The sequence below is a fragment of the Lycium barbarum genome, chromosome 7, assembly GCF_019175385.1.
Source record: "Lycium barbarum isolate Lr01 chromosome 7, ASM1917538v2, whole genome shotgun sequence".
Classification (NCBI taxonomy): domain Eukaryota; kingdom Viridiplantae; phylum Streptophyta; class Magnoliopsida; order Solanales; family Solanaceae; genus Lycium; species Lycium barbarum.
The window spans coordinates 17762701-17783996 of NC_083343.1; the positions used below are offsets into that span (position 1 = coordinate 17762701).

Genomic DNA, 21296 nt, shown 5'->3' on the forward strand with positions numbered 1-21296 from the left:
AAACTAAGGACAGGATAGGACAACGCCAAAAGAGACTATATTTTAGAGGCAGCATTAACAGAGTTCTTTTATCATAAAGACCCATAAGAAGATATAGAAAAAACCTGTAGTGTTACAAAGGATGATGAGATGTGGAGGGGACAGAGGAGGATGATCAATTTTCAGCTCCTAATAACCACATTTCTTCACTGGTGGGAGATAAATTGCTAAAAGCTGAAGCATTTTCCAATTTCAAATTGCAGAGCTCTCTCTTAGTTTCTTGTGTTACAAAGGAATCACTTGAGTAGTGGTATAGATTATATGGATCTCTAGGATGAAATCCACATTGTATAGATATTTTTCCACAGGATAGAAGCACCCATATAATGGTTACAGATGATCCAAAGAACTATCACAATCAGGAAAATCACAAAATGGTTCTCGGACAAGCCTCTGGGTCACTTCAAAAAGGGAGGACTATTAGTGACATAAAGACAATGGAATCAAAAAGTTGGAACGATCGGTCTCAAACTTCAAAGAAAATAGGAAACCCAGAGCACATCACCAAAGGTATTGGGGTCATCAAATCCTTACTTTAGTAAAACCATGCCAGCAACACAGTGACTTAAACTTCAAAGAAAACAGGGAGAGTAAGGTCTCTCTTGATGGAGCGAGGAGAAAAAGACACAATGCTTGGAATGCTACCTTCATTGCGATGACGTGGATCAATTGGAAAGAGAAATAGGAGAACTTATGAAGGGTTGGAGACGATCTTTCCTCAATTAAGGAATAGTCTTAGATCCCTTATTTTCTTTTGGTGCACCCACATAGTTCCTAATTGTATAGAGGACTGGGTGGCTTTTGGAGAGAACCATTTTTGGTAGATTTCTCCTTTTTAGTATACCTGTTGTATATTGCCAAGATGGCCTGTTATTATCGACGAAATCTTTTACTTGATCAAAACAAAAAAAAGTCTCTCTTGAAGTTTGAGTGACTGTGTTGCTGGAATGAACTTACTACAATAAAGATTTGATGACTCTATACCTTTGGTGTTGTGCTCTGTGTTTCCTCTTTCTTTGAAGTTTCGAGACTACTGGTTCAAACCTTTTGATCCATAGTCTTTATGTCGCTGATAGTATCCCTTTCTGAAGAGACCCGGGGGCTTGTCCAAAAACCAATTTGTGATTTTCCTGATTGTGATGCTTCTGTGGATCATCTGTAGTCATTATATGGTTGCTTCCATCCTGCGGAAAAATAACTATACAATGTGGATTTCATCCTAGAAATCCCCATAATATATACCACCAGTTGGGTAATATCCTTTGCAACACAAGAAGAAAAAGGAGGGCAATTTTAAATGAACTGATTTGTATAATGACTTTTAGCACATGTCAAAAATGAAAAGAAGCTGTTAGAACCCGTATTTTTGTACAGTGGAATAATCCGGATTTATTTATGATAAGCTAAGGACAAAATTATTTCGGGATTTGAAGTCGGGACTTTTGACCGTTGATTTTCTTTTGAGACATAAGTTATATATGAAATTGATGGCATTGAACACTTAGGGAAAATTGGGACCACAATTCATAAAATTGGAATTAAAAATCTTGCAAAAAAATAAAGCTATGTGGCCGTGTGCAATGGGTTGGTCCCACACATTGTGTGGCCAATTTTAATTGGTCCAACACATTGTGTGGGCCAAAGACTTGTATAAATATTTTATGGACACTTAAAGGATGACCTCTAAGTCATCTTTATTCTTTTCCACACTTAGAAAAAAAGAAAGCAAGAAGTTGAAGAACCAACCATGGCTCTCGGCTAGCACATGGAAAATCAAGATCATTTTTTTTAGCCTCTCCAAAATTTATTCCTTGGTACAAACCCACTAATTTAAGGTCCCTAAGTAACTTGGAAGCATTGTTGGAGTGATCAAGTCCTTCATTCAATAGATTGCAAACCCTAACCCCTTTGTGGAGTTGAAGAAGAAAGGTAAGTTTGATCTTGTTTATTGTGTTGTGAACATTTTATTCATGTGGTAGCATGTTAATATGGATGGAAATCATGAAATATTGTATGTTGGAAGTGGGTTTTGTGATGGGTGTGTTGGCCGTGTGAAGTATGATTGTGTTGTGTGATTGAGTTGATAAATTAGTTCCTTGTAGCTTGTTGATTGTTGTAGGGTGAAGAGATAGATTAGAACAATCTAAATGTGTATATTTATAGATGTGGGTGTAGCCGTATATATGGTCCCAATGTGTGTCAAAGAATGAATTAATATCTCTTAGCATTTTAATTGTCGTCGTTATGAATTTTAGTTGGAATTGAGCATTTAATGACTCAAAAATGATGTTGGAAATGTAGGGGCTGATTTAAGGATTATTTTACGTTTGATGTAATTCGTATATTTTATGAGAATGATATCGTTATATTGTGGATTGTGATACAAAACATGAATTGAAATCGAGGAACGTGAAAAGAGGGTTGTTTCGGTTTTAGGGGCTGCTCACGGCTAAGGGGGCTGTTTTCGGCCAACATAAAAAAAAAATGTGTTAGTATGGATTTGGGTTGATAATCGAATGTATGAACGATATCGTGACTTGAATGTAAGCCATAGAATTGAATAATTGGAAAGTTGTCGAATGGCGTAAAAGAGAGCTACTATTATTATTTTGCCTTTCGAATTGTTTATCGATGCTGCTAGGTTGGTTATTGTGGTTGTTGTTGTTGATTTTGAGCGAGTTGAATTCTCGGGATGGCCTAGTTACAGGGGAAGTGCTGCCGAATTTTCTGTAGAATTTAATGATTAGTTGGAATGAATGGCTAAATGCCCTTATCTAATGTTTGGTATTCGTTGGCGTATTTGTAGACCTTGGGGAGCCCGAAGCCTAGTTTGGACTTAGCTTGAGTTGGATCATATTGGAGAGCGTTTGAGGTATGTAAAGTAACCTTTCTTTTTGGCATGCCTTAGTTAAAGTAGGCCATGATACGAGCCTCTAGGAAACTCTATTCTCGCAAATCCGAGCTTGTCTATGATTCGTATTTGTTTCCTTGGTATTCTTGGGCGCATATGACATAACATTGATCCTTATATCCTCGGAGTTTATAATTTGTAAAGATTTCATGAAAGTTGATTTTTGGTTTCAAAGCTTGTTCGTTAGCGATTCCAAAAGTTCAAACGCCCATAACTTCCTCAGAAAAGCTCGGATTGCTTTGAAATTTTCGTAGGAGTTCGTATGATATAAAATGAGTATGTTTTTCATAGGCGGGCTCAGTTCGGGTCTATACTCGTCCGTGGGTCCCGCGACGCCCTTTATGTATTTTCGGTAACTTTGGGAAGAGAACGTTGTAATTATTGTTCCGATTTCAAATATGACTATTTTACTTATCTTTGGATTTATGATAATGATTTTATGCATATGATTCCTCACTACTCCGCTCGTGCCCTATGATATCTTTCGCCGGTTCCCGGGCCGGTTCTGTTATCGTGCGCGCTTTGATATACTCCGGAGTTATGCTGTGTTTATGGTTCACCGAGCTCCTCGCTCGAGGGCCGGGTTCCACATATGTTTGGCGTTATGCTGTGATTGGCGTTATGCTGTGTTGTGATGTGTGCCGGGGATTCGGAGATTTGAAACTTTCTGGTGTTATGCTGTGTTATGGCGCCATCGACAGGCGGGCGACCATATTTTCCTGTGCCCTATGCATAATTTATACTTTGGAAATAAACATTTTGATATTTTTGGGATATGTATTATTTTCCGTACTTCTGATTCAATTACTGTTCAAGACTTATTTCTGTACCTTCTGCTTTGCATACTCAGTACATATTTCGTACTGACCCCCTCCTCCGGGGGCTGCGTTTCATGCCCGCAGGTACAGACGCACAGCTTGGTGATCCACCTGTTTAGGACACCCCCTTCTGCTATTCGGAGTGCTCCTCTCATCCCGGAGCTTATATTTTTGGTATATATACTTGTTAGTGCATTTATACATATTCGTTCATGGGTACGGCGGGGCCCTGTCCTGTCATATAATTCTGTCGGTCTGTTTAGAGGTCTGTGGACATGTTTGTGGGTTAGGGTCTTTCTGTATGAATGTATGTACATGTCGTTTGGGCGACCCTATACGCCGAGGCGGCCGGTCCGCATATGTTTATATATTGCTTGGTTAGCCCTGTGTGGCTTTCGTTGGTATTTTCTGCGTGCAGGGTATATTGGATAGTCCGTAAAACAAAGGAAACTCTGCCGAAATTTTTCTGGAAATTACCTAAATTTGAAATAAAGCCTTGTCGGCTTCCGCCATATACTAGAATGAGTTGATAGAATTTGAGATAATATTTAATAGATGGGTTCGGGTGCCCAGATCGGGCACTAGTCACGGCCTACGGGGTTGGGTCGTGACAGAAGTGGTATCAGAGCGGTTTGTCCTCGGAGTGTCCACAGATCGTGTCTAGTAGAGTCTTGTTTATCGGTGTGTGGTGCACCACATCTATAAACAGGAGGCTGCAGGACATTTAGGATGTTGTCTTTTCTTCTGATCTTAGATCGTGCGATAGAACTGTGCTATTAGGATGATTCTGTTTTGATCTGTTGTTGTTTTTCTTTCAGTGATGCCTCCGAAAAAGGCGACGGCCGCCCAGAAGAAAAAGGGCGTAGTAGGAGAGACCAGCCGGGCTCAGAAGGGTACTCGGACCCTTGCTCAGATGATGCGTGATATTACGTCCCGGCCAGCCGACTCTGCTACGTCTTCATCGTCAGAGGAGTCTGGAGCAGCTTCACCATTAGCTCCAGGGGCTTCAGCTCCCGCGCCTCCAGCTCCTCAGCAAGGGGCGGAGGACAGGACACTGAGAGAGGCTGTGCAGTTATTGACCACTGTGGTAGCGGGACAGGCTCGCAGACGCGGGCGGAGAGATGATGATGATGACGATAGGCGTGACAGCCTGAGGGTTCGAGAGTTTCTATTATGTGGCCCTCCAGAGTTTTACGGGTCTAAGCCCGACGAGGACCCCCATGACTTTATTCGGGGGATGCGGCGCTCACTAGATTTGGTCAGGGCTTCAGAGACTGAGTCTGTTGAGTTGGCTTCGCATAGACTACGGGATGTTGCTGCTCACTGGTATGAGTCCTGGGAGCTATCCAGGGGTGAGGGTGCTACCCCAGCTACTTGGGACGAGTTCGTGACTGCTTTCACTCACCACTTTTTGCCCCCAGAGTTACGGCGGGCGCGGGTTGACCGATTTTTGCATCTGCAGCAGAGGGGTCGGAGCGTCCGTGAGTATAATATGGAGTTTGATTCTTTGGCCCGGTATGCACCTGCCATAGTAGCAGATATGGCCGATCGGATGCACAGATACGTGATGGGGTTAGACCGCTATTTGATTGATGGCTGTATGGCGGTGGCATTGCAGACAGACATGGATATTGCCCGACTACAGGCTTATGCCCTGGGTATGGAGGACCGACATAGAGCTGATTATTCTAGCAGAGATCGGGACAGGAGGCCGCCCAAGAGGGCCAGATTCGCAGTTTATTCTGGAAATTCTCGAGGCGGACAGCCTCAGCAGCAGCAGTCAGGCAGACATCCTCCTCCGTCAGGCCGGGGTACACCCCCACAGTTTACCGGCAGGAGATCTGAGGGTGTCGGATATTCAGGGGCAGGCCCGAGCTCCAGGGCTTCAGGTTCACAGTTGAACAGAGGTTCCAGCAGTCAGATGAGGCCACCCAGACCTTTGTGTTCCTACTGTGGGAGACAGCACCCGGGAGAGTGTTTCCGAGCTACGGGTGCATGCTTTGTGTGCGGCCGTCAGGGCCATCAGATGAGAGACTGTCCGGCTAGAGGTGGTACAGGCAGTTCAGCTCAGTCTACCGGGTCAGCCGGTGGTTCATCTTCAGCCTCGGTGGCGATGCGCCCTGCGGGGCAAGGTACTCCAGCACCAGCAAGCCGCGGCAGGGGTCGTGGCGGAGCTTCGGGTTCTAGCGGTCCTTCGAACCGCATTTATGCCTTAGCCAGCAGACAGGACCAGGAGGCTTCGCCTAATGTCGTCACAGGTATATTACTGGTTTTCTCTCGTGATGTGTATGCATTGATTGATCCTGGTTCTACATTGTCATTTATATCTCCACTCGTTGCTGATAAAATTGGGATAGAATCCGAACCGATAGAGCCTTTTGAGGTAGCTACACCAGTAGGGGATTCTGTTATAGCCAGTCAGATTTATAGAGATTGTTCCGTGATTATCTGTGGCCGCTGCACTAAGGCGGATTTGGTAGAGTTAGATATGATCGAGTTTGACGTGATTATGGGTATGGATTGGCTAGCTTCTTGCTATGCTAATGTTGATTGTCAAAAGAAGATAGTCCGATTCCAATTCCCAGGGGAGCCAGTTATAGAGTGGGCAGGTAATACAGTATCGCCGAGGGGTAAGTTTATTTCATACCTCAAGGCTGAGAAAATGATCAGAAAGGGGTATATTTATCATCTGGTCCGTGTTCATGATTTAGAGGCAGAGGCACCGACTCTTCAGTCAGTCCCAGTGGTTAATGAATTTGTAGATGTATTCCCAGATGAGCTTCCGGGTCTACCCCCCGAACGGGAGATAGAGTTTGCTATTGATCTGTTGCCAGACACTCAACCTATCTCTATTCCTCCGTACAGAATGGCACCTGCAGAATTAAAAGAATTAAAAGAGCAGCTGAGAGATTTATTGGAGAAGGGTTTCATTCGGCCTAGTGCGTCACCCTGGGGAGCTCCAGTATTATTTGTGAGGAAGAAAGACGGCTCGCTGCGGATGTGCATTGATTATCGGTAGTTGAATAAGGTAACCATCAAGAATAAATATCCCCTCCCCAGGATTGATGATTTGTTTGATCAGCTGCAGGGTGCCAGGTACTTCTCGAAGATAGACCTGCGGTCAGGCTATCATCAGGTACGGGTACGAGAGGCTGATATTCCCAAGACAACATTCAGGACCCGATATGGGCACTATGAATTCAGAGTCATGTCTTTTGGGCTGACAAATGCCCCAGCAGTATTTATGGACCTGATGAATCGGGTATTCAGACCATTCTTGGATATGTTTGTGATTGTATTTATCGATGATATTCTGGTTTATTCTCGATCAGAAGCAGAGCATGCGGACCATTTGAGGATCCTATTTTGGCACAGTACAGAGATGCAGCTCTGGCACAGGAGAAGACTCTGTTTGAGATTTCACTTCACAGAGGCAGATTGTGTGTACCTGACGTTGCAGGGTTGCGGCGACAGGTTATGGGCGAGGCACATTATGCCCGATATTCTGTTCACCTAGGGTCGACGAAGATGTACCATGATCTCAGATGCCTATATTGGTGGGACGGTATGAAAAGAGATATAATAGAGTTCGTTGCTCAGTGTCCAAATTGCCAGCAGGTTAAGATTGAGCACCAGAAGCCCGGTGGGCTATTGCAGGAGATGGAGATACCGACGTGGAAGTGGGAGATCATTAATATGGACTTTATTACAGGTTTACCTCGCACTCCACGGAGGTACGACTCCATTTAGGTTATCATTGATCGGCTGACAAAATCAGCCCATTTTCTTCCAGTTAGGACTACATACTCAGCTGAAGATTATGCCAGGCTATATATTAAGGAGAATGTGAGACTGCACGGAGTTCCTGTGTCTGTTATTTCCGATAGAGGTGCCCAGTTTTCAGCTAAGTTCTGGATATCATTTCAGGAGGGATTGGGGACCCAGGTGAGCCTGAGTACAGCCTTCCATCCCCAGTCCGACGGACAGGCCGAGCGCACTATTCAGACATTGGAAGATATGTTGCGTGTCTGTGTTATTGATTTCAGGGTTAGCTGGGACGACCATTTATCGCTTGTTGAGTTTGCTTATAATAACAGCTACCACTCCAGTATTCAGATGGCACCATATGAGGCTTTGTATGGCAGGAAATGCAGATCTCCGATCGGTTGGTTTGACGTGGGTGATACTCAATTAATTGGCCCAGATGTAGTCCAGCAGGCGGTCGATAAGGTGAAACTGATCCGAGAGCGACTATTAGCGGCCCAGAGCCGACATAAATCTTATGCCGATAAGCGACGTTGACCGTTAGAGTTTCAGATTGGCGATTGGGTGTTCCTGAAAGTGTCACCGATGAAAGGTGTTATGCGATTTGGCAAGAAAGGAAAGCTCAGTCCGAGATATATTGGGCCTTATCTGATTATTCGCAAAATAGGCAAGGTGGCCTACGAATTGGATTTGCCAGCTGATTTGGGAGCGGTACACCCGGTATTTCATGTTTCTATGCTTCGTAAATGTGTTGGTGACCCCTCCAGAGTTTTTCCTGTAGAGGACATTCAGGTCACCGAGGAGCTATCTTATGAGGAGCAGCCTATAGCCATATTGGATCGCCAGGTAAAAAGGTTGCGGAACAAAGATATGGCTTCTGTTAAAGTGCTGTGGCGGAACAATAACCGGGAGGAAATGACCTGGGAAGCTGAGGAGCATATGAAGAAGAAGTATCCTCATTTATTTTCAGAGCCTACAGGTAATCCAATTCTCTATTTAACTATGTTGTTTGATAAATGAATCGTTGATTAATGATTGTATTGTTGTGATAGTTGGTAAGGAAACTCCCCCAAATTGTCGTATGACCGGTAAGGTTAATCTGACATTCGAGGACGAATGTTCTAAAGGGGGGGAGGATGTTAGAACCCGTATTTTTGTACAGTGGAATAATCCGGATTTATTTATGATAAGCTAAGGACAAAATTATTTCGGGATTTGAAGTCGGGACTTTTGACCGTTGATTTTCTTTTGAGACATAAGTTATATATGAAATTGATGGCATTGAACACTTAGGGAAAATTGGGACCACAATTCATAAAATTGGAATTAAAAATCTTGCAAAAAAATAAAGCTATGTGGCCGTGTGCAATGGGTTGGTCCCACACATTGTGTGGCCAATTTTAATTGGTCCAACACATTGTGTGGGCCAAAGACTTGTATAAATATTTTATGGACACTTAAAGGATGACCTCTAAGTCATCTTTATTCTTTTCCACACTTAGAAAAAAAGAAAGCAAGAAGTTGAAGAACCAACCATGGCTCTCGGCTAGCACATGGAAAATCAAGATCATTTTTTTTAGCCTCTCCAAAATTTATTCCTTGGTACAAACCCACTAATTTAAGGTCCCTAAGTAACTTGGAAGCATTGTTGGAGTGATCAAGTCCTTCATTCAATAGATTGCAAACCCTAACCCCTTTGTGGAGTTGAAGAAGAAAGGTAAGTTTGATCTTGTTTATTGTGTTGTGAACATTTTATTCATGTGGTAGCATGTTAATATGGATGGAAATCATGAAATATTGTATGTTGGAAGTGGGTTTTGTGATGGGTGTGTTGGCCGTGTGAAGTATGATTGTGTTGTGTGATTGAGTTGATAAATTAGTTCCTTGTAGCTTGTTGATTGTTGTAGGGTGAAGAGATAGATTAGAACAATCTAAATGTGTATATTTATAGATGTGGGTGTAGCCGTATATATGGTCCCAATGTGTGTCAAAGAATGAATTAATATCTCTTAGCATTTTAATTGTCGTCGTTATGAATTTTAGTTGGAATTGAGCATTTAATGACTCAAAAATGATGTTGGAAATGTAGGGGCTGATTTAAGGATTATTTTACGTTTGATGTAATTCGTATATTTTATGAGAATGATATCGTTATATTGTGGATTGTGATACAAAACATGAATTGAAATCGAGGAACGTGAAAAGAGGGTTGTTTCGGTTTTAGGGGCTGCTCACGGCTAAGGGGGCTGTTTTCGGCCAACATAAAAAAAAAATGTGTTAGTATGGATTTGGGTTGATAATCGAATGTATGAACGATATTGTGACTTGAATGTAAGCCATAGAATTGAATAATTGGAAAGTTGTCGAATGGCGTAAAAGAGAGCTACTATTATTATTTTGCCTTTCGAATTGTTTATCGATGCTGCTAGGTTGGTTATTGTGGTTGTTGTTGTTGATTTTGAGCGAGTTGAATTCTCGGGATGGCCTAGTTACAGGGGAAGTGCTGCCGAATTTTCTGTAGAATTTAATGATTAGTTGGAATGAATGGCTAAATGCCCTTATCTAATGTTTGGTATTCGTTGGCGTATTTGTAGACCTTGGGGAGCCCGAAGCCTAGTTTGGACTTAGCTTGAGTTGGATCATATTGGAGAGCGTTTGAGGTATGTAAAGTAACCTTTCTTTTTGGCATGCCTTAGTTAAAGTAGGCCATGATACGAGCCTCTAGGAAACTCTATTCTCGCAAATCCGAGCTTGTCTATGATTCGTATTTGTTTCCTTGGTATTCTTGGGCGCATATGACATAACATTGATCCTTATATCCTCGGAGTTTATAATTTGTAAAGATTTCATGAAAGTTGATTTTTGGTTTCAAAGCTTGTTCGTTAGCGATTCCAAAAGTTCAAACGCCCATAACTTCCTCAGAAAAGCTCGGATTGCTTTGAAATTTTCGTAGGAGTTCGTATGATATAAAATGAGTATGTTTTTCATAGGCGGGCTCAGTTCGGGTCTATACTCGTCCGTGGGTCCCGCGACGCCCTTTATGTATTTTCGGTAACTTTGGGAAGAGAACGTTGTAATTATTGTTCCGATTTCAAATATGACTATTTTACTTATCTTTGGATTTATGATAATGATTTTATGCATATGATTCCTCACTACTCCGCTCGTGCCCTATGATATCTTTCGCCGGTTCCCGGGCCGGTTCTGTTATCGTGCGCGCTTTGATATACTCCGGAGTTATGCTGTGTTTATGGTTCACCGAGCTCCTCGCTCGAGGGCCGGGTTCCACATATGTTTGGCGTTATGCTGTGATTGGCGTTATGCTGTGTTGTGATGTGTGCCGGGGATTCGGAGATTTGAAACTTTCTGGTGTTATGCTGTGTTATGGCGCCATCGACAGGCGGGCGACCATATTTTCCTGTGCCCTATGCATAATTTATACTTTGGAAATAAACATTTTGATATTTTTGGGATATGTATTATTTTCCGTACTTCTGATTCAATTACTGTTCAAGACTTATTTCTGTACCTTCTGCTTTGCATACTCAGTACATATTTCGTACTGACCCCCTCCTCCGGGGGCTGCGTTTCATGCCCGCAGGTACAGACGCACAGCTTGGTGATCCACATGTTTAGGACACCCCCTTCTGCTATTCGGAGTGCTCCTCTCATCCCGGAGCTTATATTTTTGGTATATATACTTGTTAGTGCATTTATACATATTCGTTCATGGGTACGGCGGGGCCCTGTCCTGTCATATAATTCTGTCGGTCTGTTTAGAGGTCTGTGGACATGTTTGTGGGTTAGGGTCTTTCTGTATGAATGTATGTACATGTCGTTTGGGCGACCCTATACGCCGAGGCGGCCGGTCCGCATATGTTTATATATTGCTTGGTTAGCCCTGTGTGGCTTTCGTTGGTATTTTCTGCGTGCAGGGTATATTGGATAGTCCGTAAAACAAAGGAAACTCTGCCGAAATTTTTCTGGAAATTACCTAAATTTGAAATAAAGCCTTGTCGGCTTCCGCCATATACTAGAATGAGTTGATAGAATTTGAGATAATATTTAATAGATGGGTTCGGGTGCCCAGATCGGGCACTAGTCACGGCCTACGGGGTTGGGTCGTGACAGAAGCATATTACGATTCTCAGTATCAATGATTTTTTTTCTGAAAAATTACACATCCAGCATGGGAATAGTTCATTCAAGATGTTATACTTATTATAAATTTAACTAACAAATATGGAAGAATTTTATTTTTCCCTGGTAGGATACAATTGTACGTTCTATTCAATCCATCTTGTATTGGCGCCGGGGAAGGTAGACCATGAGATACGCATGAAAACAGTATGACACAAATCCAAGAAGTTTGATTAAATCATGTCAGCTTAAAAGTTTTAAGACGATCGACATTCATGGACCTACAGACTATGCTCCAATGCAGAAACTAGTTTGGGTTGGTTATATGAATCCTACATGTCTTCACCATTCATTTCATCTCATTTCAATATTAAATATATTCTCCTGTAAGATTTTCTTAAACAGGAAGTTCTCTAGATCTCCCACTTATCATCATAATGACATACGAATCTCTACCCAAACTCTTGACAAACACCAAACCTGATGTAAGTGTAACCACAACAACAAATAATCCTTAATCCATCGCCAATATGAAAACCAAACTCGAAATCAAAGGACCTACCAGATGGCAGGGCTGCAAGAATACCTAATGAAGTATCACTTTGTGCCACTCTTATTCAAAGGACATTCATCAGGAAAATGATAGCGAAAAGAATCTGCAACTAAAGATGTTCAGTGAGAATAAATTACTTGATTTAACTTGCCAGATCTGGGACCTACCTTATTTGAAGACTGATGCTTCATTCACTCCTGCACGGGAGTTTGTATTTTTGGAAGAATTCTTTTTCTGAACGGCTTGAATTCTAGTGCAAGTATCACCAAGCTACTGCTGCTCAATCATCAATGAAGAAAAAAAAAGAGATTGTGAGATGTGAATAAATCTTTTATGCAGGATTTTCCCTATACAACCAATAAAATTACTTATTTCCAGTCATTTCTTACCTTAGAACATTACTTATCGTTTTTGAATGACTTACTCAATTTAACTCATAAATCCAACCTAGAAATATCCAAGGGGAATTTTCCCAAGAAAATAAATAAACAACATAAAAGTACGCAAACCTACAGAGTTCCTGCCACACGAGTGTTAACGTAGGTCAAATCTGCTGGAATAAGCTTAGCAAGAGCAAAATATGAAATCTTTGGGGTCAGGTCTCTGTCGAGACGGATGTTACTTGCTTTAGTGCATTTATGAATTATCTATATAAGGCTGGACTTCATGGAGGAATGAATGCATATTTTAATTCGTGTTTTCTAGCTAAACTGGAGGCTACTATTGGCACCACCTGCGAGTAATCAAACTTTTAGTATCCATGTCACAGGTACAAACCAAAGAAAATTGAAAAAATTACAATAACAAAGGACTTCTACCTTAATAGAAGCCAATTCCATCTTCTAGCCTCACCTAAAATAGAATATAACGTTAGCTAATTAATTTAATAAATGGAATTGCAAAATCTGGAAATCATTTGGTAGAGAATAGAATACCTTGTAGACAGAATCAAATCCTCCTTTCCCTACTTTGTTTACAGGGCAAAAATCTTCGGTTGCATCACACAGTTCCTCATAGTTGTACACCCTTGCATTCTCAATGATTAAAATCTCTGCAACAATTCTAAATTTAGTGAGGAATCTTGACATGTCTTGAATGATAGCAACACCTTGAACCATTTTACCCGACAATGGTGTTTCGACTATCTTGCACACACCTCAATTATTCTACTGGGCACTATTGAAATATTCTAAAGAAAAAGTAGGGGAAATAAGCATCTGAACATTAAGACAAGCCTTCGGCACACTAACTCTGCAAAAAGAATTTATGACTTTGATTCTTCAGATTTAATATAAGACCTATGAGTTAATTTTGCAGAAATTTATTTGTACGGAAAGAGAAATTAATCAAAAGATCTATCAAAACACAATTATCCAAGATCATGCATTGGAGTATCTATTTCTAGACATGCATGTGCAAATCAGATAAAAATCTAGCAAAAAGTACCAACAAAAAAGTGCAATAACAAAAGATTAATTGGAGAAAGAACTTACAGAAGAACAAACACCATAGAACCGGAAAGCGGCAACATATTGCGGTATAATATCTTCGTATTATTTGATATTATTTGGTAGCATATTTGTAGGGAGATAATTACCATATATTAGTTAGTTTCCTTGTTTCACTAGGGTTCAAGATTGTATCCTATATATATATTCTCTCTTGGTGAATGAATGGAACAAGTCAAGATTGTATAGTTTCTACATGGTATCAGGCCACACGTTTTTTTTTCTTCTCTTCATCGTAAATTTCCATGGCCGGTGACGACGTACCTCCTCCACCACCACCCAAAATTGAGTCTAATTCTCCCTATTTTCTCAGTCCTCAAGACCGACCCGGGGACTATATCACGCCTACTCGTTTCAAGGGAGACAATTTTGATGAATGGGCAGCCGACATACAAACGGCGTTGGAGACACGACGTAAATTTGAGTTCTTTGACGGCACTATCACTGAACCGCAACCTCCTTGTACAAAGTTCGATTGGACTGTAATTAACACAAAGTTAATCTCTTGGATCACAAATACCATTGATGCTGATGTCAAATCTTCCTTGTCAAAATTTAGGGAGGTCAAATCCTTTTGGGATCACCTTAAAAGAAGGTTCGCGCAGACTAATGGACAACGAGTTCAACAGCTTCGGTCTTCCCTGGCTAAATGTGAACAGACCAAAACCATGTCAGTGTCCGTATATTACGGAAAATTACATGCTCTATGGCAAGAATTGGATCATCATGAGCCCCTGATTTCTTGTACTTGTTGCTCCGGTTGTACGGCAGGTCGTTTACATGAGGTTCGCCGTGAGTAATCTAAACTTCATGATTTTCTGATGGGTTAGTATTCCGAGTATTACTCTTCGTTGCGGACTAATATTGTCACGACCCAACCCCGTGGGCCGCGACCAGTGCCCTAGCTGGGCACCTATACGTACCCGATACCCAAATTAGCATATTATCAGAATAATAATATAATAATATTAGTGGATGCTACAGAATTTATCAGAAAAAGCAGACTTGGCACACATAGGCCGATAAGGCCATCATAGAACAAAGTATCCCAAACATGTGTACAGAACCCACACATATGTATCCACAAACCTCTACAGAACATATCATAATCATAAGACGGGACAGGGCCCCGTCATACCCAGAACAATATACATATCCAGATAACAGTGACAGACTGTACCAAAAGATGGGCTCTGAAGAAGAGAGCGCCCCAAAATAGCAGAAACGGGATCCTAAACGTGTGGATCAGCAAACCTGTCGTCTGTACCTGCGCGGCATGAAAACGCAGCCCCCGAAGAAAGGGGGTCAGTACGAAATATGTACTGAATATGTAAAGCGGAATCACAGAAGTCAAATCATAATGGTTACAGAAAATGAGTACAGAATCCAGAGTGTCAAATGCATATTTCCAAAACAGACAGAATGCGTACAGAAACATATGTCATATCATATCATATCATATCATATCCGGTCCCTGCCACGAGACTCGGCAGACAGAATGTGGCCACCCTCCCGACGCTGGTGCCACTATACAGAGGAATCAGAAAAAGGGGTGTGGCCCCGTATCATATAATGTCATATCAAAATGGCCATAACAGATCAGAACAGAATAGGCGGACATGGCACATCATACTCCACAGGCCCATGTACGCGTATACCTGCCCCCTCACATCGGGACGCGGCGAACAATGCAGAGAATTACGCTTGACAACATATCCTGGCCCGGGCTCAGTGTGGGAAACATTGGGACATCCACGAATGGAGTAGTGAGAGACTAATGCAATTTAAAAATATCATAAATGTTTTCAAAGACTCGATGAAGCGTATCAAAGACAAACCAATCCAATGGAGTCGGACGAAATCATAATAAATGTATTTCGGATATCATAATAAATTACAGAAGTATAACTTTCCCGAAGTCATTCCGAGTGTCAAAATAATTTTTAATAGTTAACAGAATATTTAAAATAATATTCGTTAAGCGATTAGTAGGGTAATTAAAACATTTCTTTCAAAAATCGCTTAAAAAGGAAGCTTTAACACATTAGGGGCAAAACCGTAAATAGTGGGCCCGCCTCAGAACAAATAAGGTGGCGGGCTCAAATTGTGCCCTCTAAACATATAATATCATCTACGAAGGTTATGCAGACATTCTATGACTTTCTGAGTAACTTAGAGCACAATTGCATAATTTCAGAAAAAACGTATCAAAATGGTTCAATTCTACTGAAGGAAAAACTGAAATTTTGTCTTGCGGATTCCGAGGGCCAAGAGGTCCTTCGAGGCCCGGATCCGACCCTAATACACTAAGGGCATGCCAAGGGAAGAATTGGGTTTGCTTTACATACCTTTCACGCTCCTTAAGCCTTTCCAAACTCACTTCCCGTTTCGTCGAAAAACTGCAATTGGTCAAGTTTACCAATTGTAAGCTATGAATACCAAAGTTTCAACTTAATGCATATTTGGCTACCGAAATTTCGGCAGCACTTCCCCTATACATATAGCACCCCGAGAATTCAACTCGGCTAGAAATCATCAACAACAACCCAAACGACAACATCAATATCAACAATGAACATTAAAAACATAAATATCCTTCAACTAGTCATTTTTCTCACAAGTTGACATAATCTTCAATTCAACCCAACTTTCAACTAAGATCAATAATTTCACATTCAACAACAATCATGATCATCACCATATAGTTCTAGAAACATTTCATATCGTTTTCCTCAAGATATACACTCGATATACATAATATACAACTTTCTGCCAAAGTCATAACTTATGCAAAACATCAAATCTTTGGCATACAACTTCATAACAAGTTTCCAACTTCCAAATTCATCAATGATCATCACTATTAGCAACCAAACAACTTCATTTCCTTAATGTCGGAAAATCATACTAAAACGACATAAGTTTCTACATTCCAATTCAATACAAACTTATATCATTCTAACTTCATTTACATTACAAACATCACAACAACACTTTAACACACTAAACAACTCAATTCCTTTCTATCCCAAACCATATACACCCTACGGCCATATGCCTATTTTTTCCAATATCAACTAAATTCATCCAACTTTCAATTCCCATATGCATTTCATCACAATCACAACTAAAATATAACATAAATTCAACACATTGTGGCTATACAATTGTGCATACCCACGGCTACACACCTACAACACACACCCACTTTGCAAACTTCCATTTTTCCATACAATCAACACATTTCTATATACTACAACACAATCAAAACTTCATAACACAATAAAAAGGTAGAAATTCTTACCTTTTCTTCAAGTCTTCTTCACTTGGAGATGTGATCACTTTGGTGATTCTAATGCTCCCCACTCCAATCCAACTATACCAAGTTACAAAGGAACCTTAACTTAGTAGGAAAACCACAAAAGAAAAATTTTAGGAGCAAGATTTTTGGTGGTGAATTTTTGCACCTCAAACCCGAAATGGTCTTCTTTTTTTTTTGCTCTTGTTTTGCTCTTCTTTCTCTTCTAAGTCTCTTGAACCTTCTAAGGGATATTGACCCCTTTATAATTAATTAGCACATGGAAATACTCATTAAAGCCATGGGTTGGGCCTCACTTGGCCGGCCACCCCTTAAACATTGGGCCTAAATGTTTTTTTTTTTTGGGCCAACTCGGTTGGTCCCGAGTTGGGCCTAGCCCACTGACCTTTCGACCTTAAAACGTTCATAACTCCTTGTACCGACGTCACCTGGGAACCCACGACCTATGGATGGAAAGCTAATTCAATTATCTACAACTTCTATTTCAAAGTAGTTTCGAAATTCCAAACTTATAATACAGTTTTTGCCCCCCAAAGTTAGGTCACCCGAAAACGTTTTCTTAAAAATATTCGTTTGGAGGGTTTCCACTTTGATTTGGTCCAAGGGTACTTCATGAGTTGTGTTTAACTTTACATATTTGATTCATATGACTTTTCAGATGTTCCAAAAAAAATCTCGGTGTGTGGGCCCCACCCCAGCAGATACTCCGAGGTTCAAAAATACGGGATATAACAAATATATTGTCTCAAGATCCATTACCAAGTCTTGATAGGGCTTATCAGCTTGTGATTCAAGAGGAGCGTGTTCGTACGGCCAAACAAGAATCCGAGACACAGCCGACCGAGGCTCTTGGATTTGCGGTTCGTGCTACTGCAGGACGGGGTCGTGATTCTGCAGATCGTCCTGTGTGCTCACTTTGCAAGAAGGTAGGACATGTGACTGAAAAGTGTTGGTCGCTTTTAGTGTGCTCTCATTGCAAGAGGCATGGTCATGATGTTAGTAAGTGTTATGACATCGTGGGTTATCCCGAAGGTTGGACTGAAAAGAATGGAAGGCTGTCTTCCGCTGGTCAAGGTTGTGGCTTGCTGCGTGCAACTGCCACTCCTTCACCCGTGGTAAATTGTGTAACAACCGCATCAAATAACGCTGCCGTCGGTCAGCACTTTACTTCCGATCAATGGAAGGCTATTACGAGATTTTTTGGTAATGCTACAATTCTCGAAAATCGCTTGAATGGTAAGTTTGATGTTTTTTCTTGGATTATTGACACTGGTGCTACTCATCATGTTACCGGTGAGAAATCTTGGTTGTTTGATGTCCATACTGTTGATTGTCCTGTTGGTTTGCCTAATGGTGAAAAGGTGTTTGCTTCTTTGGAAGGTTCTGTTCGACTGTCAGATAAAATCACCTTACATCATGTCCTTTATGTGCCTTATTTACGTTGCAACTTACTCTCCGTCCCCCAACTTACTGATAATTTACATACTATTGTCTCTTTTAATTCTTATATGTGTGTTATTCAGGACCCACTGAAGGAGCTGATTGGAACGGGAGTTAGGAGGGACGGACTATACTATTTTAGCAAACCGGACGGACTATACTATTTTATCAAACCGGACGTGGTGCAACATGTGTCTACTGTCGTGGCAACGTCTGCATTGGAATTGTGGCATCAACGATTTGGGCATCCTTCCGAGAGAGTAGTTAAGTTGCTTCCTCATGTCAGTAGTGATAAGAGTAGTTTAGCAAAGGATTGTGAAGTGTGTTTACGTGCTAAGCATCCTAGAGACAAATTTCCTTTAATGAACAATAATGCATCTAGAATATTTGAGAAAATACATTGTGATTTGTGGGGCCCATATCGCCATGTTTCGTCGTGTGGAGCTCGTTATTTTTTAACAATTGTTGATGATTTTTCCCGAGCTGTTTGATTTACTTGTTGGTTGATAAAACATAAGTGTTTCCGATGTTTATGGCTTTTGTTGCTATGGTTGATCGACAATTTAATCAAACAATTAAAGTTGTACAAAGTGATAATGGTACCGAATTTAATTGTTTGATCGATTATTTTTCCGCCACTGGTATTTTGTTTCAAACCTCTTGTGTGGGTACTCCGCAACAGAATGGGAGGGTAGAGAGGAAGCATAAACATGTGTTGAATGTTGCGAGGGCTCTAAGATTTCAGGCCAATTTGCCTATTTTTTTTCTGGGGTGAATGTGTTCTTGCTGCATCTCATCTCATAAATCATACCCCCACACCCAAATTGGAAAATAAAACACCTTTTGAAATTTTATTCCATAAACCTCCTTCTTTTGATGCTATTCGTACTTTTGGGTGTTTGTGCTTTGCTCATAATAAAAAAACTCAGGGTGACAAATTTGCTAGTCGGAGCAGAAAGTGTTTGTTTGTGGGATATCCATTTGGTAAGAAGGGGTGGCGGTTTTTTGATCTTGATACGAAGGAATTTTTTGTCTCTCGTGATGTAAAGTTTGTGGAGGATGTGTTTCCTTTTGCTTGTCCGGAAGATGTTAATATTTCGTATAGTTTTTTTTGATGAGGGTGCTGAAATTGATCGTGATTTTATGGTGTACGGGGATGAATTAGGGGGCGAAGTTGATAGTTCGGAGGCTGCCGAGCAGCAGCTGCAAACCACTGCCCAACCAGCCTGCTGGCAGCCAGGCCGAGCTACAGCCAGCGGCCACTGTCCAGCCCGCTGGGAACCAAGCGCCAGCTGGCAGCGAGGATGAGCGGCTGCCAACAGCCACTGCACAGCCCACGGGGAACCCAGCGCCCGCTGGCAGCGAGGGGGGGCAGCAACACCATACCCCAGTCACGAATGTGGAAGGTGGCTTGGGGCGTGGTTTCGGGAGAAATTTCCCTCTGTTGTGCTTCGTGATTATGTGACACACTCAGTTTTTGCTAATAGTCCGTCTCCTACAACTCCTGTTAACAATCAATCCTCAGGTACTCCCTATCCTTTGGCACACTATATTAATTGTGACAATTTTTCTGTAAATTATCGTAAGTTTCTTGCAGCTATTATTTCGAGTAAGGATCCTAAGACCTTCAAAGAAGCCATGAAACACGAAGGTTTGAGACATTCAATGAAAGAAGAGATACGTGCATTGGAAGACAATGGTACATGGACTTTGGAACATCTTCCTCCGGATAAGAAAGCACTTGGTAATCAATGGGTGTATAAGACCAAGTTTTTGTCAAATGGAGATGTGGAACGGCTCAAATCGCGCTTGGTTGTGTTGGGAAATCATCAATAAGCGTGGATTGACTACAATGAAACTTTTGCTCCGGTCGCCAAGATGACTACTGTTCGAGCCTTCCTAGCCATTGCAGCATCCAAAAATTGGGAACTTCACCAAATGGATGTTCATAATGCCTTTTTACATGGTGACCTTGATGAGGAGGTGTATATGAATCTCCCTCCCGGGTTTGAAAGTCCAGATCCTACGTTGGTGTGTCGTTTGCACAAATCGTTGTATGGGTTGAAACAGGCCCCTAGATGTTGGTTTGCAAAATTGGTGACCGCTTTGAAAGGGTACGGTTTCCTTCAATCTTATTCTGATTATTCTCTTTTTACATTCACTAGAGGGAATATTTAGATTAATATCTTGGTTTATGTTGATGATCTTATTATTTTTGGGAATGATTCTGCTGCACTTGCATCTTTCAAAGCCTATTTGAGTGATTGTTTCAAAATGAAAGACCTTGGGTCTCTCAAATATTTTTTGGGTCTTGAAGTAGCTCGTAGTTCATCAGGGTTGTTTTTGTATCAACGCAAGTATACTCTTGATATTATCTCTGAAGCAGGATTGTTAGGTGCAAAGCCAAGTGGGTTCCCTATTGAGCAAAATCATAAACTTGGCATTGCAAATGGAGATTTGTTGTCGGATCCAGAGGTCTACCATAGATTAGTCGGGCGTTTGATTTATTTGGGGGTTACTCGACCGGACTTGGCATATTCTGTTCATATTTTGTCTCAATTCATGCAAGAACCCCGGATTGAACATTAGGAAGCGGCCTAACGAGTGGTCCGTTATTTGAAAGGCACACCAGGACAGGGTATTTTGTTACGTGCCGACAGTGAGTTGACTTTGCAGGGATGGTGTGATTCTGATTGGGCGGCTTGTTCGCTTACTCGTCGTTCGTTGACAGTTTGGCTAGTATTTCTAGGTCAATCTCCCATCTCTTGGAAGACAAAGAAGCAGCACACAGTTTCTAGATCTT

The 21296-nt window shown here is 41.4% G+C and overlaps 1 protein-coding gene across 7 annotated transcripts; it reads left to right on the forward strand.

The window, feature by feature from the left end:
• Positions 1 to 1394: 1394 nt before the first annotated feature.
• LOC132603251 (uncharacterized) lies at positions 1395 to 11486 on the forward strand. Of its 7 annotated transcripts, none has more exons than XR_009568038.1 (5): positions 1395 to 2911; positions 3853 to 3942; positions 4587 to 9250; positions 10128 to 10193; positions 11135 to 11485. XR_009568038.1 is itself a non-coding variant. In XM_060316228.1 (4 exons), the coding sequence occupies exon 4, from the start codon at positions 4589 to 4591 to the stop codon at positions 6785 to 6787; it is 2199 nt and encodes a 732-aa protein (XP_060172211.1). In that variant the 5' UTR covers positions 1395 to 1968; positions 2846 to 2911; positions 3853 to 3942; positions 4587 to 4588; the 3' UTR covers positions 6788 to 11127. The 7 variants fall into 7 exon arrangements, 3 of the variants coding, with proteins under 3 accessions (XP_060172211.1, XP_060172210.1, XP_060172212.1); XR_009568036.1 differs by having other exon boundaries at positions 4587 to 8512; positions 11135 to 11430; XR_009568035.1 differs by having other exon boundaries at positions 4587 to 10193; positions 11135 to 11486.
• Positions 11487 to 21296: the final 9810 nt, after the last annotated feature.

Excerpts from the sequence above, each read along its gene's own strand:
- LOC132603251 (XM_060316229.1), top strand. The coding sequence starts at position 4,589 with ATGCCTCCGAAAAAGGCGACGGCCGCCCAGAAGAAAAAGGGCGTAGTA.